At 46.1% G+C, this 26,824-nt stretch overlaps 1 protein-coding gene across 2 annotated transcripts; it reads right to left on the minus strand.

Annotated features, from left to right (window-relative positions):
• Positions 1-3,158: 3,158 nt before the first annotated feature.
• CD83 (CD83 molecule) lies at positions 3,159-22,791 on the minus strand. Of its 2 annotated transcripts, none has more exons than XM_012101260.4 (5): positions 22,744-22,791; positions 22,536-22,651; positions 9,100-9,310; positions 6,219-6,325; positions 3,159-4,308 (listed from the first exon to the last, which is right to left on the minus strand). In XM_012101260.4, the coding sequence occupies exons 1-5, from the start codon at positions 22,778-22,780 to the stop codon at positions 4,183-4,185; spliced, it is 597 nt and encodes a 198-aa protein (XP_011956650.1). In that variant the 5' UTR covers positions 22,781-22,791; the 3' UTR covers positions 3,159-4,182. The 2 variants fall into 2 exon arrangements, with proteins under 2 accessions (XP_011956650.1, XP_004019174.1); XM_004019125.5 differs by having other exon boundaries at positions 3,159-4,311.
• Positions 22,792-26,824: the final 4,033 nt, after the last annotated feature.

Genomic DNA, 26,824 nt, shown 5'->3' on the forward strand with positions numbered 1-26,824 from the left:
TCTTGAAAGAAAGGCCTCTACCTTGCCTTTTCTGAGTATTACATAGAGTGCCAGAGTACATGCTCGACAAAGATGCTTTGGCTTAATTTCACCCATTCAGCACACACAGAGAGACACAACAAAAAGGCACAGGGTAAAATTTTAATTTCTTATGCAATTTAAAGGTGAAAATTTAAAAAAACACATCTGGCCTTGGAAAGATAATAAATAGAATTAATCCAGTGTCTGACCAAAGAACTGATTGATTATATCTTAGGAACCAGTTAGGACAAATCTGGCTCGCAAACCATCAGTCGAAAAACTATGAAAGACAACTGCTGTTGAATTAAGCAAAGAGCGCCCGTGCATGCACGCGTGCAGGCTCAGTCGTGCCTGACTCTTTGCCACCCCGTGGACTGTAGCTCACCAGTTTCTTCTGTCCATGGGATTTTCCAGGCAAGAATACTGAAGTGGGTTGCCATGCCCTCCTCCAGGGGATCTTCCCAATCCAGGCAATGGGAATGGATCTTCCCAACCCATGTCTCCTGAGTCTCCTGCACTGCAGCCAAATTCTTTACTGCTGAGCCATCTGGGAAGCCCAAACAGCACCTACCCTAAGATTTTTAGGCCTTTGACTATTTTACATAGGGAGGATAGAGTGTTAAACAATTATCCAAGTAACTTAGTCAAATAAATTTGCCAGTGAGGAGAGTCTGGGAACCAGACTGAATTATTCTGAGACCCCCACTCTTCACTGTACTGTGGGGTCGAACACATGAGCCTCAGGGACTGTGTCCACGGGCTGCCATGTGATCTCCTCCATGGCAACCCTAGCAATTTCTCAGGCTCTGTTGGGCTCTGTGAGTGAGGCACAGTATTTTCTGTGATGAAATCTGCTAAGAATTATTATGAAAGCAAAACCCACAGGCCTTCTTTTGGGAGAATGTGGAGCTAATATTCATGTCTGTGTTTGTGTCTTGGGACATCCCGAGGTGAAATGATTATACCCATAGATCGAATTCCATAGGCAAGCAGGGCTCTGAAAACAAAGCTCTCCCTGGCAGTAGAGACAAAGAATAAATATGGTCCCGGATCATCTACCTCCTCCGAAATACCTTGAGAGGCTCCAACCACGGCAGTGGAAAACCAGCTCACTCTCTTTGATAAATTCCACCCTACCAACCCTGATCCGTCTCTCTCTCTCTCCTACACACATCTAATGATCACTAGGCATCTAATCTCACCTCGTATTAATTCTTTGAAAGCATCATGACTCTCCCACCAAGTCAATTCTGTTCTTGTTTTAAGATTTTATTTATTTTCGGCTCTGCTGGGTCTTCCTTGCTGCTTGGGCTTTTCTCGAGTTGCAGCGAGTGGGAGCTCCTCTCTAGCTGCAGTGCCCTGTCTTTGCAGTGGCTTCTCTTGTTGTGGAGCAGAGGCTCGAGGGCATGCTTGTATCAGCAGCTGCTGTCTGTGGGCTCAGCAGTGGGGCTTCTGGGCTTCAGAGCAGAGGCTCCAGAGCTGTGGCACATAGGCTTAGTTGCTCCACGGCACGTGGGATCTTCCAGGATCAGGGATCGAACCTGTGTCTCCCACATTGGCAGGTATATTCTTTACCTCTGAGCCACCAGGGAAGCCCCAATTCTGTTCTTTTTAACAAAAGTACTTTGTCAAATATTCACTGTCCTCATCACTTTCTCTGCAGCTTTTTTCTCCCATCTTGTTCTAACGTTAATCTTGTTCTCACGGTACTATTTGCCAGATACTAGGCTAGGCTTCCCTGGTGGCTCAGAGGTTAAAGCATCTGCCTGCAATGTAAGAGACCTGGGTTCAATCCCTGGGTTGGGAAGATCCCCTGGAGAAGGAAATGGCAACCCACTCCAGTATTCTTGCCTGGAGAATCCCATGGATGGAGGAGCCTGATGGGCTACAGCCCATGGGGTCACAAAGAGTTGGACACGACTGAGCGACTTCACTTTCCAGGCTAGATATCTTAGATATGTTATCTCATTTAATCCACAATACATAACATGCAGATTCTCTTTTTAATTCACATTCTAAAGAACTGCCAGCTGCGGCTTAGAGAGGTGACTCCCCTGCCCAAGCGGTAAAACCTCAAAGTGGTAAAGCTGGATGTCCAACCAGCTAGAAACGCTGAGCTCTTCATTACACCAGTGGTCTCCCTAGCATTTCTGGTCAAGCATTTGAGGATGGAGTTGATTCCACTGAAAGGGAATCTATAGCTTTAACAAGCATTTTATGGGCATTCATTTCACAAAGAGCCATTTTCCAAAGCGGATTTGCCTACGATGCTTCTGTAACTTTTACCACCACTTGCACTGGATTGTTCTTGCCGTCTGGGGGGAATGGAACGATTTGAGAATTTTGAGTCAAACTCCACGAGTCACAGGTACTGAGCCCCTGACTTTACACATCCATCTGAAGTAGAAACCCTCCTTCCCATCCTTCCCACCTGTGGTCATGGATGTGGTCCAACTGGTTGTGTACTGCCTGGTGGCAAGGCCACTCAGGAGTGGATTCAGGAGCATCTCTGGGAAGAAGAGGCTGCTGCTTCAGAGAGGTCTACCTGCCATAAATCCCACCCCACTCCCCACTCAGAGGACGTTCTCAGCCAAGCTTTCATCTCTAGAATTTCACCTTGGGTTCTGGTTCTCAAACTAGTTTCCAGGCCTCCCAGCACTGATCCCAAATCTTATGAGTAGTTTCAAATATAAAAGAGAAAAGCACTCCCTCTTCACACACACACATTTAATCACATGAGAACCATGACAGAGGCAAAACCAGTAAACTTGGCATTCTTTTAACTCTCTAATAATAGCGTGGGCAATGTTCTCTTTGGAAAGTAAGTGGGGAGAGGGCCAAGTTTGATAAGAGAAACCCAACAACTGCCAGACCATCAATGGAACATTTGAGAACGCTCTTCTCCCCATGGCTGGGTAACTCCTGAGTGTCCATATCTTGGAGTTAACTTTTGACTGCTGCTTCAAGAACAGACCACTCAACCGGCTTCACTTCCCCAAAGGAATTCATACATAAGACGATGGGAAAGTGTCCCTTGTTGCCTTCTTTGTTTGGGACGATGGAAAACATGAAAAATGAAAAGTATTTTCTCATGCCCAGAATACCACTGGAGTAATAAAGAAAATGACCAAAAGAAGTCTGGAATCTGGATAGTGCTTTATACTCTTTCAAAGCATTTCCACATACATCTTTTTTTTCAATCAACACATATGACAACCTTTTGGTTTACAACAGAAAAAGCAGAAACCATGGGGATCTTGTCCAGGATCAGACAGCTAGGTAGGGGGACAACTGGCGCCAGCACCCAGGCTGCACGATTGCTCCAGCATTTTCTGTCAGGTCCCTGCATGTCTCTCTCCTACTGACACGGTCTCTGACTTCTCACCCTCCATAAGCACGTTGCTTGTCAGTTACAATGACATTGAACTGAAGATACGGATTTCAAAAGGAGAAAAACCACAAATCCTTTTTTGACAAGAATACACAGATGAATTAATAAAAATAAATGTGGCACTCTTTGCTCTTGCCTCTTTATAGATGTCTTTCCCAGATTAAAAAGGCCCAGTTGGGGGCGGTTCACCGACCTGCTATTTCTATGTACACATCCTACCCCTTGGTAATAGAAGGGCCTTCACGGTGGGAAATTAGTTGCTAAATATTTCCCCGTTTCACAGCTTGGCCTGTCGATTTCTCCCAGACATAAAACATCTGGGCTCAGACAAGAAAACATAGCACGTTCGGAGATATGCTCCAGATGTGGAAGAGGACAGCTGTCCTCAAGAGTCTACAAAGGACCAGCTCTGGGCACTCGTATTTCCCAAGGTCCTTTTCCAACTGCATCTCACCATAGCTTTTCTAGGACTGGAAAAAAAAAAAAATACCCCCATCCAAGAGGTTGACCAGATAGCTGAATAAAACGCTAAGAAGGTCATGAAGCAGCAACACTGGAAAGCACCTTGCAGGCAGCTCCATGCGTGGTGATCACATCAGAATTCTCAAAGCCCTGCTCAAGGACAGTGTGGTGGGGTCCACTTTGGGATGCTTCGGTCAAGAGAAGGGCTTCACAGGAAGGATGTTATCTTCACGTGGGGCTCATGCTTCTCCTGACGTGGAGCACACCACAGAGCTTTCGGCCTCAGAAAAAAGGTGCAGAAACCCAGCTCACACCAGTTCTGTCTTGTGAAGAGTCACTGGTTCCAGATGCTTATTTGGAGAGGTAACTGGGAGGAAAGCATGTTCCAGGGCAGGTTTGGAAAAGTCTGGAAATATACTCTGCTGTCGTGCAAACTTCTGAAAAATAAAGTCAAATAAAAGAGATACGTTGAGAAGTGAATAATTGGAAAAATGCATCACCTTGATTTAAACACCATTCACTAGGAGCTGGCTGGACAGCTCATCTGGGAGCCCTCCTGAGGCAGGCTACCTCACTCACTCTGTGGTGGGCTTGCACTATTTCACTGGTTATCTCCGAACCTCAACAAGGAGTCACAGTCTGGGGCCATTTCCAGACCCTACCATTAGAATTTCCTGCATGGAAAGTCAGTGCCTACAGAAATGGGCATTTGCCAACAAAACACTAAAGTCACTCGTTTTTAAAATTTACCACCAGGCCGTTCTAATTATGGGCTTTCCTGGCGGCTCCATGGTAAAGAATCTGCTTGCCAATGCAGGAGACTCAAGTTCGATCCCTGTGTCGGGAAGATGCCCTGGAGAAGGAAAATGGCAACCCACTCCAGTATTCTAGCCTGGGAAATCCCATGGCTAGAGGAGCCTGGTGGGTTACAGTCCATGGCGTTGCAAAAGAGTTGGACACGACTGAGCAACTAAACAACAATTATCTTCTCACACGCAAATAACTCTAAAGACCAAGCTCTAAGTTTCTTGAAGGAAGGACATAGGTCTTAGCCTTTTTACATCCCCTCAGTGCTTATATAAAGCCCTGTACACGGCACATGCTCACTCAGGCTGGATCCACGTCTAAAATAGCAACCAGAGAGATGAGTGTTGGGCCAGAGAGTTCACTAAGTGAACAAAAGAGCCCAGCGAGCAACAAGAACCAGCCCTGGAATAGCTCCAGGGTGACCCATGTCCTGGTCCCCAAATGGCAGTACTTCCTATTCCTGCTAAGGCATACGAGACCAATCACTTCCTGGTGGGTCAGGACTGGAGCTGGCCCTGCTCCCCAAAGACCACTGTCACTCCAGGTGAGCAGCCATGCACGAGGAGGCATGGGGGGCAGGGAGGAGTCTCGGCTGGAGTCTGCATCCAACAGCTCAAGGGCATGTCATTACAGGCCAGCCATCCTCCATCCAGGCCACACCCTGTGTATCTCTGACTTCTCAAGGTTAATGCTTAAAATGGAGAGGAAGTACCAAAATTATTAGAGGGAATCTCTAAGACAGCGGTCCCCAACCTTTTTGGCACCAGGGGCCATGGACCAGAGGTAAGGGGGATGGTTTGGGGATGATTCAAGTGCATTACGTTTATTGTGGACTTTAATCTGCTGCCACCCCTGATTGAACAAGAGCTACCAATCCGTGGCCTGGGGGCTGGGGACCCCTGCTCTAAGAGAACAGGGTTCAAGGGCAGATGAAGGAGACAAATCCACCACTGGAGTGGACAGGCTTGCTCATCCACCTGTGGGAAGAAGAGCACCTCTCCCGGTATTGGACGGGCAAGGTCCCACTTTCTTCCAGCATATCTACAAGCCCTGTTGGTGCTTTTTTAAAGACTTTTCTCTTGATGTGGACCTTTTTTTTTTTAAAGTTTTATTGAATTTGTTACAATACTTCTGCTGTTTATTTTTTGTTTGTTTGGCCCTAAGGCCAATGGAATCTCAGTTCCCTGACTAGAGATCAAACCTGCACCCCGAGCACTAGAAGGTGAAGTCTTGACCACTGGACCGCCAGGGATGTCCCAGCCTGCTGGTGCCCTAAGAGGATCCTTTCACCTTTCACAAATTTTCTTCACCTCCTGATTCACCTTCTCCTCACATGGCTCTATGCAGAACCACCAGATGGAGAGTAAGCTGGGAGCCTCCCACAGAGAGTCTCACATTCTGGGGACCTCAGTAAGGCCAGGGTTCTGAGAACAGGTTCCTTGCTATTATTAAATGATTTGCACCATCTACAAAACACATTCAGATTGGTGCCCCAAGTGATCTTTTAATAATGAGAGATGTTTGCGAAGACACTTACGCAAGTGAAAATGATGAGTGTTACATAGAAAATGACCAGAGCCAACAGCAGGACGATCTCAGCTCTGTAGTTCTTAAAAGTCTCTCCTCTGCGTTCCTTAGAGCATCCTGCAAAAGAAATAGGTAATATATGAAGCCACTGAATGGACTCTTCTACCAAGGTGAAAAACCAAGCGTGCTTTGTTCTGGCTTTCTGAAGTCCTCCTTGTCCCCCCTTCCTACCCTCAAGTCTGTTCCGCGGGAAGGACGCGGGTTATACTGGCAGGGATGCCGGCGCTCCTGCTTACTCTGTGCCTGGCTGCGTGCAAAAGAGTCAACAGCCAGCATCTCACTGAACCTTCAGGGGCAAGGCTGAGTGTCCCCTGTCTGCAGAAGAAGGAACCAGGGCTCAGAGAGGCTGAGGTGCTAAGGCAGGTGGCAGAGCTGCCCTGCTATTATGGAATAGGTTGGTGCTGATCTATCTTTGTAGGATCATTAAAGCGCCTCCGCCTTGAAAGCCTGGGACTGACCGTATACACTAGCTAGGGTGCAAGTGGTAAGAACCCGCCTGCCAATGCAGGAGACACACAAGACTCGAGCTCTATCCCGAGGTTCGGAGGAGCGGCTGGAGGACGAAATGGCAACCCACTCCAGTATCCCTGCTGGGAAAATCCCATGGATGGAGGAGCTTAGAGGGCCACAGTCCATATGGTCACCAATAGTCGAAGGCAACTGAGTACAACAATCAACAATATACGCTATTGTATAGAAAACAGGTCACTAACAAGGACCTGATTGACAGCACAGGCAACTCGACTCAATACCCTGTAAGGGCCTATATGGGAAAAGAATCTGAAAACAGAGTGAATATGTGTATATGAATAATGATTCACTCTGCTGTACAGCTGAAACTAACACAACATTGTAAATCAACGGTATCCCTCTAAAAAATTTGTTTTTTGAATTTTAAACAAAGCCACTCCACCAAAGCCGACAGCGGCAGGGCGGGGGTGGGGCAAGTGCAGGAGGAGGGACACCTTCAGCCCAGGAGGAGACTGGGCCGGACAGGCTCTCCCGATTCGGGCACAGCATCCAGCGTGCTGTTTCGGGCAGCGAGGTTGCTCCTGGAGTCAGCTTGAGCGCTGGGGCAGGAGCAGGCGGACTCCAGGTGACTGGAGGGTTCCACCCCCTGGGTCATAGGGGGCCCTCCAGTGAACTGTGACCCCTGAAACTGGATTCAAACACTGTGCAGTGGTCTGTGTAGTGGGGATGGATGTTCAGAGGTCTGTGATCCCAGAAGAGAAGACCCGAGAGCCACTGTCCCGACAGTTCTAACATTTATGCAGCACTTGGTCACCCCCAGGCAGCGGACCGAACATTTCGGTGCAATACCTCATTCAATCGTCACCACAACCCTGTGTCATAGATGATATTATCCCCATTTTGAAGATGAGAAAAGCAAGGCTTAGACTCAATCAGAGGTTTGCCCAAGATCCCATGTAAATGAGCAGCTGAGCTCATACTGGAGCCAGATCCAAGTGGCTCTAGCCTGACCACTTAATTTGGCGACTGCACCGCCTTTGCAGAGGACAGGGAAGCAAGTCAGCTGTTCTCTGCTCCTTTGCTCCCCGCTCCCCGGGGCGTGCACCCGTCCTCTCTGCTCTTCCTGCCAGATCGCTCCATTTCTCATTCACGTGAATGATACTCTGGGCTGACTACACCAGGAGGCAGGAGGGAACAAAGCAGAGACTGTATCCGGGCAGGCGTGGTAAGTGCCATGAACTCAAACGCAGTATAGGGCTGGAGACTGAGAAGCATATACGGTGTGTGTGTTTGTGCGAGATAGTGAACCAAGTCCAAATACTGAGGAACTTCCTTGGTGGTCCAATGTTTAAGACTTTGCCTTCCAATGCAGGGGATGATGGTTCCATCCCTGATTGGGGAGCTGAGATCCCACATGCCTTGTGGCCAAAAAACCAAAACATAAAACAGAAACAATACTGTGGCACATTCAATAAAGACTCTGAAAATGGACCACGCCAAAAAAAGGAAACTTAAAAAAATCCAAACACTGGCCCCTAACCCGTGCTTGCCTTCTCATGAGTGTGGGAATATGATCTTGAGTCAGATTCCTTTAAGCTTTTCCATGGAAGGAGATAATAGCTCCTACACAAAGTCAGGGTCTCTGTAACAACATGTTTGTCATTTCAAGCCTCAGCCACTAATAAGAGCTGGGCCAAAGTCAGATTCAAGGCATATTTTAAGCTACATCAAGAACAGTTATGGAAAAAAGTCCAAGGAGATAATCCTTGTCTTGACACTCGAGTCCTGGTCTTACTGCACAGAGCAAAAATGTGCCTTCTACTTGGGAAGCCTCTTTTCTTGCTGGATGCTTTTTCTTTGACCTGACTGGAGGGATTAGGACATCCAATCACTGTAAAGTGGGAAAGAAATGCTGTTCTCGCGTTGAAAAAGGCGGAAACATGTAGCAGCTCTCTTAGGCCACATTAGAGAGCCCCCAGTGAGCAGAATATTGCACAGCTATCTGATAAATTCAAGACTACCCAGTTTCTCTGTCTGCCAAAAACTAGACTTGGAAACTTCCTATTGGCTCCAAAGGACTCTTATATGAATAAACAACAGTCAGATTTAGTTGCTTGACTCCATTTGGCATCTACCCCAATCAAACTGGGGTAGATCCCTTTAAAAAAAAAAAAAAAAAAAGCAAAAAGCAAAAAGAAGGGAGAGAAAGTTATGCTACCTTTGCAGCAGAATTTAGCTTTCAGCCACAGATGTGAGCCACAGCTTCTGAATTAAACTCGGACTGAGTGGATCAAGGTCAGGACTTACAGAAAGTGCCCTGTGTGCTGTAGGAAGAAAACAGGTGTTGCAGACCACCTTACCTGTCACTTGGAGGATCACGGTGCCACTCAGGTTTCTCTGCCCTTCCGGACCCACCAGAGTGCACCTGTAGGTCCCCGAGTTGCAACTCGTAGTGTTTCGGATCCTCAGGGAGTACAGCCTTTCCCTGGGGGCCTCTGAAGAGTTCCTCTGCTGAGGGGATTGCAGGTCTTCCTGGGTCACCTCCACCCTTTCTGCACCTCCGTCTGTGAGCTGTTAAGAAAGAATCACATACAGACTCAGGGACCAAGAGTATATAAACCTGTGGTTGCCAAGGGGGATGGGGTAGGGAGGGGTGGCCTGGGCACTTGGGATTAGCAGATGCAAACTTTACCCAGAGAATGAATAGACACGGTCCTTCTGTATAGCACAGGTACTTATATTCAATATCCTGCGACAAACCATCTTGATGGAAAAGAATGTATACATGGATAACTGACTCACTTGGTTCCACAGCAGAAATGAACACAACACTGCAAATCAACTATACTTCAATAAAAAAATTTTAAAAAGCAAGAATCAGATTTGCATCATGCTCTACTGTCAGAACCCACAAGCCCTTGGGTCTCTGAGACGTCAAGATTCTACCTCTTGCTTTCATAAAATCTATCCTCAGCTGGCTGTTTTAAAAGAAGGTACTGTGAGTATGTGTGATGTTTGCAGGGGGGAGGAGAGAATCTAAGAGGATTCTTTAAGGTTCCACCTCTTTTTGGAATGAGATCAGGACTGCATCTTATGATTCTCTGTATCCCAGCTTCCACTCTACATGAAGCAGACAGTGCTCCTGTTGACAATAACCTTGCATCATTAATGATTACGGGATGAAGTGCATGAATCATGCTGAATCACATTCTCTTGCTGGTTGTTGTCTATTCAATGTTCTCTTCTTTTCTTCAGATACCAACTCATCCAGTGACTGACTCTTATTTTTGTAGCTCAGGGTTTTATTTAGAAAACGTTCCTAACTCTGTTAAGGTCATTGCTGGACAACTTGACCAAAAAAACACAGAGATTCAGATGAGCAAAGCCTCCCATGAAGAGTCATCGTGTTCTTCACAGATTGCACACATATGGGCTCATCCATGACCCTGCAGGATGGACCACACTCAGCCCTCTGCTACGGCAGGAAGACAGCTGACAACAGCGCCACGTGGAGACTTTATACGTCAGGCCACTTGGCAGCCATACCAAGACACACGTGGAAGGGCGTGTGTGCGTGCTAAGTTGCTTCAGTCGTGTCCGACTCTTTGCGACCCTATGGACTGTAGCCCACCAGGCTCCTCTGTCCACGGGATTCTCCAGGCAAGAATACTGGGGTGGGTTGCCATGCCCTCCTCCAGGGGACCTTCCCAACCCAGTGATCAAACCAGTGTCTCCTTGGTCCTGCACTGCAGGCAGATTCTTTACTGCAGGGAAGTCCCCATGGAACGGCAGTTATGACTTAAATCACTGAAGTCGGGATGGATCAGCCCGACGGGAGTAGATGCCAAGTTTACCCACACTAACCTGGCTGGTTTTCTTTCCCTGAACAATCTTTGTTATTAAACTGGTGGAGTCTTTCCATCATCTCCTAGTCCCACGATTAAGTACACACCATGTTCACCATCAATTCTCTCTCTCCCCAGGTATATTTTTAACTGGCCTAGTTAACTTGCTCATTGGTCCTCCACTGAAATGTTTTAAAGCTTCTAAACCTGATTTACATAAACAGGAAAGCCAATCACTGTTTTCAGGGCTCTAGGGCAGCCCTGAGCCTTTGCTGAGTGGCTGGGAACCAGCAGGGAGCCTGGGGTCCGGTGGCATTCCTTCCTGGTCCCTGGAGTGGTGCCCACACCAGAGGGCCCCTTAGGAAAAGACAACACTGCTCTCTCTGGCTGTACCTGCCACTGTTTCATCTCCTATTGGGAGCATCTCCTATAGGAAGCACCGTACAACTCCTCTCCTAGTTTCAACAGGCAATCAGCACAGGGAAATAAATAACCAAGGAATGCGGGGAACAGAGGCAGAGGCAGCTCAAGCCAGGAGACATACACATGTGCGCGCACAAACACCCCCTCCTTGGATTCTGCTTCAGGTATTAGGGCGGGGGATGCACCGTGAGGTCCATGGGAAGCTCGGGTTCCCGCCTCCGCGGCCCCAGCTCCAGTGAGCACGCCTGTGGAGTGGCCTGCAGAGACATCTGGTGGTAGATTTATCGCTCCTACAAGAATCCCCGCTTCATTCACTCCCAGCACCGGGCTGAGACTAACAGCTTCTCTCAGGCCGAGTCTCTGAACATCAATCCCAATTCTTGAAAGCTCTGCTTGTGTTGAAAAGTTCCTTCCTAAATAATCAAGGATCTACAGACCGGGGCATTTCGGTGTTCAAAGAGAAAGCAAGAAAACAAAAGAAGGAGTTGTGGTCAAGGAACTGTAGGTGTCTGACTGATTCTAGAACACGTGTAAGTTAGCCCAGTTCTCCTCTTTACAGGCATGATGAAACCAGTAAGTGCAGCCTTATCACGTACGTGCACCTCTCCCCTCACCCACTGCTTGACGAAGGGCTCCCCTGGACCACAGCTTTTGGTGGGTCAGCTACCCAGGACCATCCAGGGTCAACTGCTTCCAAGGCTTTCCCCCCTTCCCCCCGCCGCCCCGCCAGCCCCGGCTCAAAGGCCAGTTTGAACTAATTAACTCACTGAGCTTAACCTCTGCAGTCCCCGTGATGCCGCCTCATCCTGCTTTGCTTTTCTGAATTAACCTCCAAATGAGTTCAACTCAGATTTCTTTCTAACAGCATGAAAAGTGAACATGTTAGTCGCTCAGTCATGTCTGACTCTTTGTGACCCCATGAACTGTAGCACACCAGGCTCCTCTGTCCGTGGGATTCTCCAGGCAAGAATACTGGAGCAGGTTGCCATTCTCTTCTCCAGGGGACCTTCCCAACCCAGGGATCAAACCCCGGTCTCCTGCATTGCTGGTGGAGTCTTTATAATCTGAGCCACCAGGGAAACCCCTCTTTCTAACCAATATCACTGGAACTCAGTTTTGCTAGAAATGCCTGCATTCAAAAAGATGTGAGCTTGGCTGCAACAGTCATTTTGAGATTATCTACCTCTGGTTTTCTCCATCAGGGGATCTTCTCTCCTATCCAGTGACCCCTCCCTCAACTCAGAAAGGCCTGTCTGAAAGTCAAGATCAAAACTGAGAGCCCCTCTGAGAGCTGGTAGAAATACAGACTATTGTGCTTTATTTACATGAAGATGGGCCCCTCATCACGATGGCTGCTGCGAACTGCTGAATCGAGTGTGCGGTGGGGATCAGAACTGACTGGCAGTGGCTTTCTGTCTACTTGCAAAAGTAATTCATTTTTAAAAAATCAGCAGTAACAACAAAACAGTAGTTTAAGTGATGGTCAGATTTCCACAGATGTCTGGCAAATCCTCCAGAGAGGTTATTTTCAAATGGCAAAGCAAAGGCAGGGTGAGATCATGAATGAAAGTAAGAAGGAGAGGAAAGTCAAAGAATCCCAAAGCGGCCTTCAGAATTCTGATTTACTGAACCGCAGCAGCCCTCAGTGAGATCAGGCAAAAATATCTTAACTTTCACAGGGTCATCTTTCAATGACCCCTTCCTGGGTCTTCTTGAAAGACCCAGAGAACTGAGAGAAGTACTGGCTGATAACCTGAGTCCTCTTGCCAAAGTAATGAACAGTTCTCTGCGCCTGATAACTCACTGTAACAAAAGGACGCTTCTGTAAATTCACGCAGCGCACCTGGAAATTGTTCAGAGCCCTCCCTTAGCTTCAAGCTGTAGGTATGTACATTGCCTGTCCTACTCACCCTGCCTTTTGCGTACTGCTGCAAAAATTCAGTTGTAGTTTTCACATTAATGTCACGTGCTTATGATGGAAGTGAGGTGCTAGCAGTACCAAGAGACTACACGCAAAAGAGACTTCCTGCAAAAGAGCAAATCCTCGTCTTCAGCACAGTGGCCAAGCAGCCATCACGCTGCAGTATAGAGTGAGTTAGCCGTGGCTGGAGCAGCACCGTTCAAGAATCAGAGGAATTTCAGGGGGAGGAACATGGAATTACAGCAAATGGGCCATCCTCAACTTCGCCTGGTTTTATGAGTTCTTATAAACACTTGAGCTGGCTCAAAACCAACCACTGGCAGGAACAACTCCCAGCATTCCAAATCCCAAAGTGTTTCATTGCCTCTCTGCAGAAGCATTTTAGGAAATAATAATTTATAACAAAAGGAACCCTCGGATTCATTCACAGCCAGGCGTAATTGATGGGGACTATTTAGTGCACACTCTGCGAGGCTAATATTGTAGAGGGCTGGACCACAGCACGAAGTGGACAAATTAATTCCTCAAAACATTCACCCCAATTATGTTTTTAAAATCCACATTCTGCGCATTAACTCTTATCCTGACAAATTCTTTCCAATTGAAACAGAAAAGGGTGAAATATAAGACATCTCATTTTCAGAAGGCCTATAGACCTTTGACTTGTCTCAAGGCTTCCAATTTGACTAAATAATTTAAATACCATATTCATTCTCTAAGAAGGAGACCTAAGCCTTAAATTAAAATAAACTCTCTTTAATTTGCTGAATACTTTGCCAACAAAGGTCCGTCTAGTCAAGGCTATGGTTTTTCCAGTGGTCATGTATGGATGTGAGAGTTGGACTATAAAGAAAGCTGAGGGCCGAAGAATTGATGCTTTTGAACTGTGGTGTTGAAGAAGACTCTTGAGAGTCCCTTGGACTGCAAGAAGATCCAACCAATCCATCCTAAAGGAGATCAGTCCTGGGTGTTCATTGGAAGGACTGATGCTAAAGCTGAAACTCCAATACTTTGTCCACCTCATGCGAAGAGTTAACTCATTGGAAAAGACTCTGATGCTGGGAGGGATTGGGGGCAGGAGGAGAAGGGGAAGACAGAAGATGAGATGGCTGGATGGCATCACTGACTCGATGCACATGAGTTTGGGTGAACTCCAGGAGTTGGTGATGGACAGGGAGGCCTGGTGTGCTGCGATTCATGGGGTCGCAAAGAGAAGGACATGACTGAGGGACTGAACTGAATTGAACTGAAGTCAAGCAAATACAACAAGTACTAATTTTAAAGGCATGTGAATTAAGTTTTTTTTTAACTGGTGGATAAATTTGAACTAGAGAGAAACAAATCAAGTAAATATCTAAATATGGCTGAAATAGAACCAATATTTCAGTCAAAATCCTTACTGTGAGAAGTTTTTTAGATGTTTACATATTTTTATCCAAATGTATACTGACTTCATAGATTACCATAGATTACCTAGATTATCTAGATTACCTATACCATATTTGTTCCATTCCTACCACAAAGAATTTTGATTTGACAACCTTGAAATTTGAATTTATCACATATGTGATGTGTTTGGAATGTGACAGGAAAGCAAAAGAAAAGGAAGAGATTTTTTGAGGGGAAAAATGTGTGCACACATATGTGCATATAAATATTTAATCCAACAATTTAATTAAACAGATTTAAAGGAATGGACATTAAGTACTTAAAGGTGGTATTAAATTAATCTGATATATTCCAATCACATTGAACAGCTTTTTTTTTTATTGCATTTCCCATGCACTAACATTCATGTACCTTGGTTTCTAACTCAATTAAAGTGCCAATATAATTCCCATTCATCATAAAAACAGCTCTTTATAACGTGCAAAATAGTTTGGCTCAGAGGTTGATGTCATAATGAGGGCAGAATGTACGAGCATTAACATCGTTTTTTTCTAAGTGTAGTTTTATTGGAAAAATGATTTTCCACTTTGAAATTTACTGGGTCTAACAGACAGATTGGATTTATGGCTGTTAACAGAGCCACGAATATGGCAGAGCCAACGTAATGAAAAGCCTTGGACTTGGGCAGATGTGGAAACAAACCCCATGGCCAGCTCTGCGCTTAGCCAAAGGGACTGAAGAGCTCTCAGGCTGCGTTTGCTCCCCTGAGGTGGGGGAAGGGTAATTAACATCTCCCAAAGTTGGTGTGACTCAGTGAACTCCGGGAGATGGTGATGGACAGGGAGGCCTGGCATGCTGCGATTCATGGGGTCACAAAGAGTCGGACAAGACTGAGCGACTGAACTGACCAGAACTGAAAGTTGGTGTGAAGATACCTATGATGACGTAGGTGGATCATGGAGCATAATGTCAATCACACCTAAAAATGTTACCACTCTTTTTTTTCATAGCTAAGGTTTCCTTCAGCATTCTAAATACTTCCCTGCACGTAGGAAATATTCAAAAAAACATTATTTACTGAATGAATGAGTAAATTTTAAAAACAATGAGTAAGTCGATCCAGAATCAGAGGGCCTGAGGTCAAGCCCTGGCTGCTTCATCAGATAACTGGGTCATTGCTGGGAAATCCCTTCACCTCTGATTCCGAGTTCCTCACCTGTAACTACCTACTTCCCTCTTGGTATTTTAAGGATCAAATGAGAAAACATATAATAGTGCTTTATAAGCGGTAATGTAGGACATAGGAATTGGTGTTGTATCTGCTAGCTTTCTATCTCCACCCACCCATTCAGTCATTTCTTCCTGCTGACCCTTCCTGTCTCCTCTCTGGCAAAGCTGTTCTAGAAGTCTCAATCTCTGCTCTAGAAAGAAGTTATTTTTCTATCCACAAGGTCTCCAAAATAGCCAGAATATTCTGAATTTTCTACGGCATCACTGTAATTGGCAAAGCCCCTCTGGAACTAGGATTTGACGAGAAGGTTAGGCTACTCACTGTTCATGCCAATCATCCTTCTCCCAAGAGCTTCTTAGGGATCCTGCTGGACCCTGGAGGGGCATTCCTGAATTCCTGAATCCTCTGAATTCATGTTCTTCAAGGGTACTACCTCTCATTCTAGAAAAGGCACACTTGACACACGCCTGGCCTCTGTGACCAGAGAGACTGGTTCTGATGAGTCCATGACCCAATCAAAGCCACTTGAGCATAATCAGACATTTGTTGAGATGGAAGAGGCGTAATCTTTTGCTTGGCACTTGACCTTGGGAGGACAGACAGGTCTGCAGTTATCGGCTACTATCTCACTGCCTCGTGGAGGCTGACAATAAAACCAACACTAAGGAAAGGCAAGTTGAGAGACAGAAAGTCACCAAGCCCTGTGGACAGCCACGAACCTCCACATCTAGCCTTACTCCAAACTGGGTGGCTTAAAACAGCAGAAATGTATTCTGTCACGGTTCTGGAGGCCATTAAGTGAGATATCAAGGTGCTGGCGGGGCGACGCTCTCTCTGAAGGGGAGAATCTGTTTCAGGTCTCGCTCCCAGCTTCTGGTGTTGCTGGAAACTGGCGTTCTTTGATCTGTAGACACATCACTCCAATCTATGCCTCCATCTTCCCGTGGGATCTCCCTGTGTGTCTGTCTCTGTTTTCTTTTAATGACACCAGCCATTGGATTCAGGGCCCATCCTGATCAAGCATGACCTCATTTTAACTTGGTTACATCTGCAAAGACCTTATTTCCAAATAAGGTTCCATTCACAAACACCAGGGATTAGGACTGACACATGTCATTTTGTGGGACACTAACCTACAACATCAACCATAACTGAAGTATGAACTATATTTTCATTTCAAAAAATTGTTTCAACTATAGAAGCTGATATATTCCCTTTTCTTGAAGCCAGTTTTGACTGGATTACAAGCCTTCACAACAGAAAGATTGCCAATTGACACGTGCACCTTGCCCTCCTCCAAAAATACACGTGGCATATAAGGAAGGACCCTCACAGGGCTCCAACCTCAAGGCCAGTCTTGTTTTATCACTTGGGCTCACATGCCTCCCACTTCTCAGGGAAAGAGACACCCAGGTCTGACTGGACTCAGAACCTCTGTTCTCTAGAACTGACCCAGTGAGTCTGGTCGTAAGTGAATATGAACTATCCACAGCAACGAGCATCTGTCTTTTTTCCCTTTGGCTTTCCCCACCTGGACCAATAATCCTGGACAACTACCCATTCTGGGATCTGTCTTCTCTTGGACAACTGAGACAAGAACATGCGGTAGATTAACCGGTGCTCCACAAAAATATCAAGTGATATTCACAAGCCTTGGTCTCTTACATCTGTACCAGAAATACACGACACACAGAGAAATTTTACCCAGGTATACCTCAGTGCAAAAACAAAGTCAAAAATGTGCTTCAGGGTGGAAAGAGTCTTAGGGAAGTACTTTAGTTCAGCTCTGGTTTGAGCTAAGCATTGTTGGTAGAAATTTGGGGGTTATCCCAAGAGTTTCCAGAAAGGGCTTATGGAGAACAGTTGTATTAATAGAAGGAGGAAGCCCCCCTTTAAGGCAATGAACCTCTTTTTAGTCCTGCCCTACAGAAAACCTTCCCTTATGTCACTGAGACCTTCTCCTAACTTCCTCTTCTTTGTGAAGTGACATAACCATATACAGAACTAAGATATTCAGTCGTCATGTGATTCGGGTTCCCCCTTTTATTTATGGAAAACAAGTGTTTGCAGTCTTTAGGATTTCACTCTCAGCTGCCTTTTCCCTCCCACCCTTCTTCCAAGCTGAAAGAGTTTTAGCAACGTTTCTCATCATGGTCCAAAAAATCTCAGTGCTCCATCATTTTCATCTGGCTGGGATTTCTTCCAAATCCTGGCTCACTGGTCCCTAGACCCACATGGACGACAGGACTGGTGCCCAAGAGAGAAAGGGGAGACAAACCCCAGGCCCGCATTGCAGGCTCACAGTTAACCCACCGGCAGCTTCACTGGAGCACAAGGCTGAAGCCCGCCTCTGACACTCATTTGCTAGGATGAATTATATTCTGCCTCTCACCATAAGAAATACGATTTTCTTCTGACGTATTTTCCGTTATGTTGTCCTCTTTGCTTAAAAACTGTCAAAGGCTCCTTGATGCCGAATGGACCAAATTCTAGCCCCTATGATTCAGCATTCAGGGGTCTTCACCCTCTGTTCCCAGCCTGCTTGCTGCGGTATTCTCTGCGGTATAATCCTCCCTTCCAGATTAGCAGTTACCCATCAGCTCCCCAAACAACGCCTGTGCATTCTTGTGTCCAGGCCTCTGTCCTCTGGCCAATGTTCTGGATTGGTCTTAGGACAGTCACTACCAGGCCCAGGACGTGGCACACATTTGGGACATAGAAATATTAACTAAATGATGAAAATGTAAATATGAAAGACATCTGAAAACTAATTTTATGCCTTTCATAGTCTGACCTAAAGGTTATTCAATCAGGTCAAGTAATACCGGTCCCATGGGGATGATACAACGTTTCTTTGACGCTCACACAGGCCTTGTTTTTTACATTGCAGTGTTTCAGTGCTTCTATATTTAATATAGAAATGTTTCCTTCTTCTCCTAAAACATCTCAAATCTTATCTTAAAGCAGATGGCATTCTAGAATCAGGTAAGTGCGGTAAGCGGCATGCGTTGTCTCCCTGTGGGGCCGTCAGAGTTGGTAGCTATACCACTGCCATCTGCCCAGGCCATTCATCAAGCCTAGACCCTCTGCGGGCTCCTCCTTAGTGCCTCCTTGCTTTGTGGTTCATTATCACACAAGATGCTGTAGAGACAGAAAATAGGAGACTGGCCATGCCCATGGCGGACGGCTCTTAAACATATCAAGGACAAGCAAGAGCCGTGGAGCAACTATCCTGGAACTTTCCAAGTGGCCACACACAAGCCATCAACCTGCTCTCCCTTAGTCCCCAGGAGAGCCCCTGACTTGCCGCAGCTGCAGCTCTTCTAAATATGATAAAGTTCAAGTCTGCTCTAGCCTCTGAAATCATAGTCTCACTTCCCCTTTATCCCTTCCTTTGGAAATCATCTAAAAAGGGCACTTGTCTTGTGACGCAGGTCTGTCCTCTCCTCCGCAGTGTCACTCAGAGAGGAAACCTGAGTTTCATCTCAGAGATCCTCTTTCGATATGCATCCACACAGGCTGTGGGGGCCCCCAGAACAATACAAGATAGAGATATGTTTCCCTCGTGAGCAACCACTCATCATTAGCAGTGGCCAACCTCACCCATGCCCAGACGTTCCGTGCACCCAGTGCCATCCCGCCCCTGCGGACCTACTGTAGCCTCATGAAAGACAGCATGGACCAGGCCGCCCCACGAGAAGCACAGACTGGCCGCCAAACGGATGGTCTTCCTCCTGGCAGACACGGAATTTGTGCTATGATCTTCTTATGCTAGAAATCTAATCGGAGGTCACAGCCATTGGTAGAAGAGGGCTGGACCAAGGCCTATGTGCCTTATAATATCTCAAAACGTCTCCTCCAACAACCACAACCTATTCACGATCTTAACAGCTACATTGGATGCATACACTGCATTTTCTACTTCCTTCTCACTCATTCACTCTGCTTTAAAGGGTACAATACAGGAAGGGATGCGAGGAGGTCCCATTCTTGGATCCCAGTTGGGAAGAGAAAGAAGAGTTGTGCTAACTGGAATGGGGCTACCAGTGCCCACTCTTGGCTCCACCTTTGAGCCCACGCCCCGTGCAAGTCTAGATTGCATTCCTCAACCCCAATCCCGTCTTTGCATCTTGGAAACACAGAGAATAAGATGGACATTGTTCCTTCCCAACTTGCCCTCATGTTGCAACTACTAACTGGACACCGTCTGCTTTGAGTCTTTTGGTAAAAGACACATGAGAAGAAGCACATGGTTTACACAGGCTCTTTCGCTCACTGCACGTAATCAGCGCCAACTGGACAGTGGCAGAGTGCTCCAGGGTGCCAGGGAACTGAGTGGGCAATGGAGTTTTTAATCGTGAGTCATTATAACCGTAATTGTGGTATGCAGAAATCCTGCAAGAATGTGATTCAATCTGGCGGACGGAGAAAACCCACACTGCAAAGGACTATCTGCTTACTTGTCCAGCACACAGCCCACAACTGTGCAAAGTGGTTTTACCAGTTACCCTACTGATGATGCAGTGAGGTTGGCTGTGGTCACCAGGCTTAAATCCCCCACTTTATAGCTACCTCTAAAGCTTCGCAGAAACATTTTACAAGAAAGTTGTGGGTGAAAATGACAAGATAATCTTCCGTAACACGAAGAATTTCAGTACTTCACCGCTGGCTTTATTTCCAGAACATTCAATCCGTTTTTGTTGTACAAGCACAACTGATGCAAAAAGTATAATTACTGGGCTGGAAAATAATAAATATCTACAGAATATGCTGAGATCTGTTAAAAAGAGCTTGAAAAACAAAGCGTATCACTTTCAAGGTATCTGATTAGTTTACTGAAATAGCATAGCGCTCCTATCCACCATGACTCCATCCTAGTTTCTTTCTTAAAAAAATAAATTGGGCATGATTTTTCAGTGACCCTATTCCATGGACCAACAGAAAAAAGACAATGCCAAGAGACTGTTGTCTTTTTTCTTAGCAGAGCTTCGAGAGCCCTTCAGGGTAAAGTTTGTAAGAACTGTGTTCAACAAACAAGCACATACATTATAGGGTTACATCACCAGCTGACATCCAAGGAAAAGCCAGAGGTTAATCGCTCTGGTTTACTACATCATTCCAAATGACCTCGTGCAAGAAGATTTAACTTGACAACTGTTTGAACTTTATAGTCTGAAATTTCATCTACTTGTTTCATGAGCACTTTGCAATTACTCCCCTGGGGATATTAATATTGTTTTCCCTTTTTAATCAGTCTGGAAAGGATCATGGTTTCATGTTTTCTCCTCTTTTTAGATAACCAAGTCCCTGCCTGGCTAGCCCAAAGACACTTTCATTTTCTTTAAGGAATTAAGATAGAAAACAGAAATAACAAGACAGACCTCTAAGAACTTAGGCTGTGGAACCAGACTGCTGGATTCAAATCCCAACTCTAGCGTTTAGCCAGCTGTGTAATAGTGAGTTGGTTACTTCAGCCCTAAGGCTCAGTTTCCTCATCAGTGACAGGATTTCTCTTTTAAGTCCAGTGGAACTGCTGATGCATGAAGACATTTACCTCAGAGCTTGCCAGATGGTAACTACCCAAATAACACTGGTTTTCCAATATTTCTGTTTAAATACTATTGTTTTTACAAGGGAACAATTTTGGAATTGCTGTCTTCTCTGATTCCACAGTGACTAAGGTGGAAATGATGCAGGAATAATAACAAACCTATTTGCATACACAACACAGGGCCCCCAAGCCTCAGCACCATTTCCACCATGCATAATCACAAAAGGTTGGCCTGAATTCACTGAGCACCTTTGAAATGAACAGGGCAAACACTGGGTGCCGTGCAGGAGACACAAAAGCTGTGGCGCTGTCCCTAGGGAACTGACAATCTGGTTAGGAGAGAAGACACACGTGTGTGTGTGCGCGCGCACACACACACACACACACACACACACAGATAATGGTCCTAGGCTGCCCTGTTAAATGGCTAGATACTTGTGCAGGTCCTTACAGCATCTTTTATGGCAGGCAGAAGAAAACCCAGCGTTTTGTGGAAAACTACAAAGGCACAGAGATTTCCAGCAAGGTAAGACGACCAATCAGTGAGCTAACCAAAGCAAGGCTGGGATAGCATAGTCACTGGGCTTCAACCTGAGGTGCCATTGTGGCAGTAACCTCATTAAAGGTGATGTGCAAAAAAATATAAATAAACCAGTGACAGCAAACAGTTGGGTTGCTTGTGTTTGCAAGGCCACCACAACTACAATCTTATAAGCTGAAAAGGTTACAGTTGAGAGGAAACCTTAAAAAAGCACCAGTCTGACTCAATCCTCTTGTGGTTGGGTAGATGACACTGCTCTTATACACGAGGACCCTCCAATGCACCATCACACAGAAGCCCTCCTTGCTGGAACTTTTAGAATGCTCAGAGGGAGGAGGAGAAAGGGATGGGGAGGAGACCAAGGGTTTCCCTGAAAGGGGATGACTGGCAGATAGCTACCATCCAAGAAAAGAGCCTACATCAGCTTCTATCTGGTCATCCTTCCCCTCAAATAGCCCCCTCCCCTCTCCCCACATGTATGAGCACCGCGGTCACAAAACAGCAGAAATAATAAATCCAGAGACATGCCTCCGGCCAATGTCAAATCTTCACCAGCTGCCTTCTCCCTGGCCTGCTGACCACAACCACAGGTGGCCTCTAGAATTAATCCAAATAAGAGGTTTTCTTCTCTCCAAAACGTCTTATCTGGATGATTCATCTCAGGCCACCTTTAGAAGCAAGAAGATTTGAGGTCCCCAGGGGAGTCAGCCTGTACCTGGATGCGAATGGGCTTAGAGTCGCGATGGGAGAGGCGTGTGCGAAGACCCGGTACCGAGTGCAGTTATCGGCGATATCCCTGACCCCCAGCCACAGGGGGTCACCGGCCTGAGCGAGGTGGTTCCCCCTCCTGCAATTAAACCACCAAACCCTAACCCGCCAGCCTGGCCGCACTTACCTTGGCCCAGGAGACCGTGTAGGTGACCTGAGGGTCCCAGGGGGCAGTGCAGGGCAAGTCCACATCCTCTGAACAGACCACCTTCACCTCCCGCGCCGCGGGCGCCAGGCTGCAGGCTGCAAGAGGGAGAGAGAGCTGCGTGAGCAAGCGAGAAAAGAGGGTGTTGCGGGGAGGCGGGCGGGGGGCGCCGGGCGTCCGCAGGCCCTACCGCAGCTCAGGAGCAGGAGCTGGAGCCCGCGTGACATCGCTGTGGACTGCCGGCCTGGGGCCCTGGCGCCGGCTTTTGTACCCGCGATCACCCGGGACTTCCCCGGGCGCCGGTCCCGGGGGGATCCCCGCAGGCGGCGGAAGCGGCGGTGCTCCTCCCCCGCCCCCGCGGCGGCCACCAGAAGAGCCCCGGCCCCGCCCCCGAACTTGGCCCCGCCCCCGAGCCTGGGCCCGGCCCCGCCCCTTTGGCCCGGCCCCTCCCCCGAGACCCCGGCCCGCGTCGCTGATGCTGATACTGCTCTGGCCTCTACCCTACCGCGGCGACCGCAGTCCCGGTGAAACGCGCCGCTCCCGGGTCTCGGCAGCCGCGCGCGCACACGCCGGACACCCTGCAAACAGAGGCGGGAGCCAGGCGAGCCGGGGCTGTTAGGTCCTTTGCGCGGAAGCGAAACCAGGTTCTGAGTGGATGAGCGACTCCCCTGATCGCCCAGCTGCCGGTGGTGACATCACGGTGAACCCAGGTCTTCGCACTTGTCCTGGTTCCATGATCTGATCATGAGACTCGGTTTCCCCAGGAACCTGGCAAATCCATCATACTTCGCCCCCCCACCCCCACCCCCACCCCGCCACCTCCCGCCCCGGCCTGCTGGTGTTGTCATCCATAGCATCAAGCCTGTTTAAATTATTTCAGCAAATAATTTAAAACAAAGGTTATGCACACATACACACAGAGAGAGGGAGAAAATATATAAGAAAGATTTCTTTTAAATCCAGAATAAAATAGAGATTGCCTCTGACCAACCAGAAATAACCTCTGGTTACATTTTGGAGTCTTTGCTTCAGTGCATAGATACTCCCCATGCTGTTTTGTAGCCTAATTCATATTAACTTCATGTTTGCAAGAGCTTCCACATCATTAAAAGGATTCAACAGCATCATTGTCACCACTGCGTAATAGTCCATCTGACAGTTGTATGATAAATTAGAACCTTCTAGTGTTAGACATGCTTAGTCTAGGGTTACTAGTTTAGATGGTGTTAGTATTAGTTATTTCTTTCACTATTATTAAAACAACACTGTGATTATTATGATGAACTTCTGTGTAGATAAAACTTTGCTTCATAACATATATATAATATGATATGTTTTCTTAGAGTAAATACCTAGAGGACAATGTACTAGGTCAAAGGGAATTCACAGCTTTGTTAAATGTTGCTGAAATTAGCTCCACAGGGGTGTCCTCACACTTCATGCCCATCTGTGGTGCGTGAACATACCTCTCTCCCAACACTCTTGCCGATGCAAACTACTAGCTAACTCTTCCGCCTTTGTCCACTCAAGTTAAAAAGAAAGGCAGAACACGACGTTTTCGTTTGCCCTGAATGTGGCTCTACCAGCTGACAGTCACACAAGCTCTGTGTAAGTGCCTTTCCCTCTTAACCCCCACTAAAATTACTGTTTCAATTAAGACATTTTTAAAGATATAAAACTAGGTACAGAAAAGAAAATAGTCAAACATATCTGAATGCAATAGACTCTTTTTTAATTATATTTTTATTTAGTGACACACTAATTTTTAATATTTATTTACTTTTGGCTGAGCTGTGTTTTTGTTACTGTGAGCAGGCTTTCTCTAGTTGTGGAGGGCAGGCTTAGGTGCACTGGCTTCAGCAGCTGCAGCGTGCGGACTCAGTAGTTACGGCTCACAGGCTCCAGAGAACAGGCTCAAGAGTTATGATGCAGGGGCTTAGTTGATTCTCAGCATGTGGGGCCTTCCCTGACCAGGGATAGAACTGGTGTCCTCTGCACTGCAAAGTGGATTCTTAACCACTGGACCACCTGGGAAGCTCTAATAGATTCTTAATTAAACATCCCTTGGTAGATCCCATACCTGCATCTAAGCTGTCTTTCCATTCTTACAGTGTTGCATGGAGCTGGAGATGCTTTAATCTGGTCCAACAATTCCATCACTTTATTAGATACTGACATTTTGTTCTCCAAAATGTATGTGCCCATTTATACTCTCCCTTGGCATCATCAGATTGTTTTTCATTTTTGCTAGTCTGTTGAATATGAAATATTAGTTCCCCTTTGTTTAACTTACATGCCATTGATTACCAGGACAAAGGAAAATTATTTCTTATCTTTCAAAGCCATTGGGTGTCATATCATTTGGCCTTTTCCACTGGAGCTGTTTATAAATTGGGAGCAAAACCCTTTCTTGGTACAGTGTGTGCCAAAGAGCTTCTCCAAGTCTAAGTTTTGTATTTCTCACTTTATGATGCCTTTAATGTACAAAGGGACTTTTAAAAATATTTTAATGTAGTCAAATTTATTGGTTTTATTCATTCATGGTTTATGCTTCTGGTGTTATGGTTAAGAAATCTTTTCCTACCCTGAGATCAGAAGAACATTCTCTTTTCTTTTCTTCCAAAACTTTTTAAAGTCATGCTTTCTCATATGTAGGTCTTTAATCCATTTAACTATGGTTTGATGTAGGGATCTAAATTATTTTTTCCATATGGATAACCAGTTGTTCCAATGCTGCTTGCTTAAAGTCCTTATTTCCCCACTGAAGTTGAAATAGCATCTCTGTTATATACAAATTTCCATATGTTTGTGGGCCTGACTCTATTCTGTCTCTCGCTGTGCTAATGCATGCGTGCGTGTGTGCTAAGTCGCTTCGGTCATGTCCACCTCTGCAACACTATGGATTGTAGAACACATGGCTCCTCTGTCCATGGATTTTCCGGGTAAGAATACTGGAGTGGGTTGCCATTTCCTCCTCCAGGGGATCTTCCCGACCCAGGGATGGAAACTGCATCTCTTATGTCTCCTGCATGGGCAGCTGGTTTCTTTACCACTGTCACCACTTGGGAGGCTCCCTGTGCTCATATAACTTTCTTTATTGCATAATTACACTAAAGTTAGTGTTCTTGATGGAAAACTCCATGGACAGAGGAGCCTGGCGGGCTACAATCCATGGGGTTGCAAAGACTCGGACACAGCTGAGCAACTAACACTTCTTTCTTAAGTGTTCCTATGATGATGGAGTGAGTGAGCCCTCAGATGTTGGTTGTCCTGGCAATTCTTGGTTCTTTGCTCTACCTTACACACATTAGAATCAACCTGTGAACCTCAAAAAATTCTAGTTTGAATTTTAAGAGGAATATATTTCAATTCATAAATTGCAGAAAATTAACATCTTTAGACCTCAATTCTACAAATCAATCAGTATTAAGTATCTTTTCATTTATTTAGGTCTTCAGGATTTTTTTAAATTTCATACATAAAAATTTTCTGTCTTTTGGTCGCTGTATTCTGAGGTATATTTGAGGGTGTTATTTACACATGGGTATTTTCTAAACTAAGTTTTCTAGTTGCTTGTTGCCAGTGAATAAAAATTTACTTTTGTGTAGCCAGTGATCTTGCCAAACTTTCTTATAATATTGATAATTGGGGACTTTCCTGGCAGTCCAATGGTTAAGACTTTGCCTTCCAACACAGAAGGTGTGAGTTTGATCCCTACTAGGGGAGCTAAGGGGCTCCCTAGATGGTGCTAGTGGTAAAGAACCCTCCTGCTAATGCAGGAGATATAAGAAATGCAGATTCCATCCCTGGGATGGGAAGATCCCCTGGAGGAGGGCCTGGCGACCCTCTCCAGTACTCTTGCCTGAAGAATCCCATGGACAGAGTAGCCTGGAAGGCTGTGGTCCATACGGCCACAGAGTTGGACATGACTGAAGCAACTTAGCACACAGTCCAGGGAAGCTAAGATCCCATGTGCAGTCAAAAAACCAAAGCAGAAGCCATGTTGTAACAAATTCAATAAAGACTCTAAAAATGGTCCATATAAAAAATCTTTTTAAAAAAGAATTTGTTCTTAGACTCTCCAATAAGACACTTATAGTCGTGAATTACTTAAAGGGTTTTTTTTCCCTCCAAAATTCCAAAGATGAGGTTTGATTGAATCATTACTACTGGAGTCTAACAGTTGAGTATGTTCAAGAGTGTGGTCTGCGTGATTCTTTGCTGCTTGTCAGGAAGTGCTCTGGACCTAATGTGTGGTTTTTCGATGTACG

This window comes from Ovis aries, chromosome 20, assembly GCF_016772045.2.
Source record: "Ovis aries strain OAR_USU_Benz2616 breed Rambouillet chromosome 20, ARS-UI_Ramb_v3.0, whole genome shotgun sequence".
In the NCBI taxonomy this organism is placed as follows: Eukaryota; Metazoa; Chordata; class Mammalia; order Artiodactyla; family Bovidae; genus Ovis; species Ovis aries.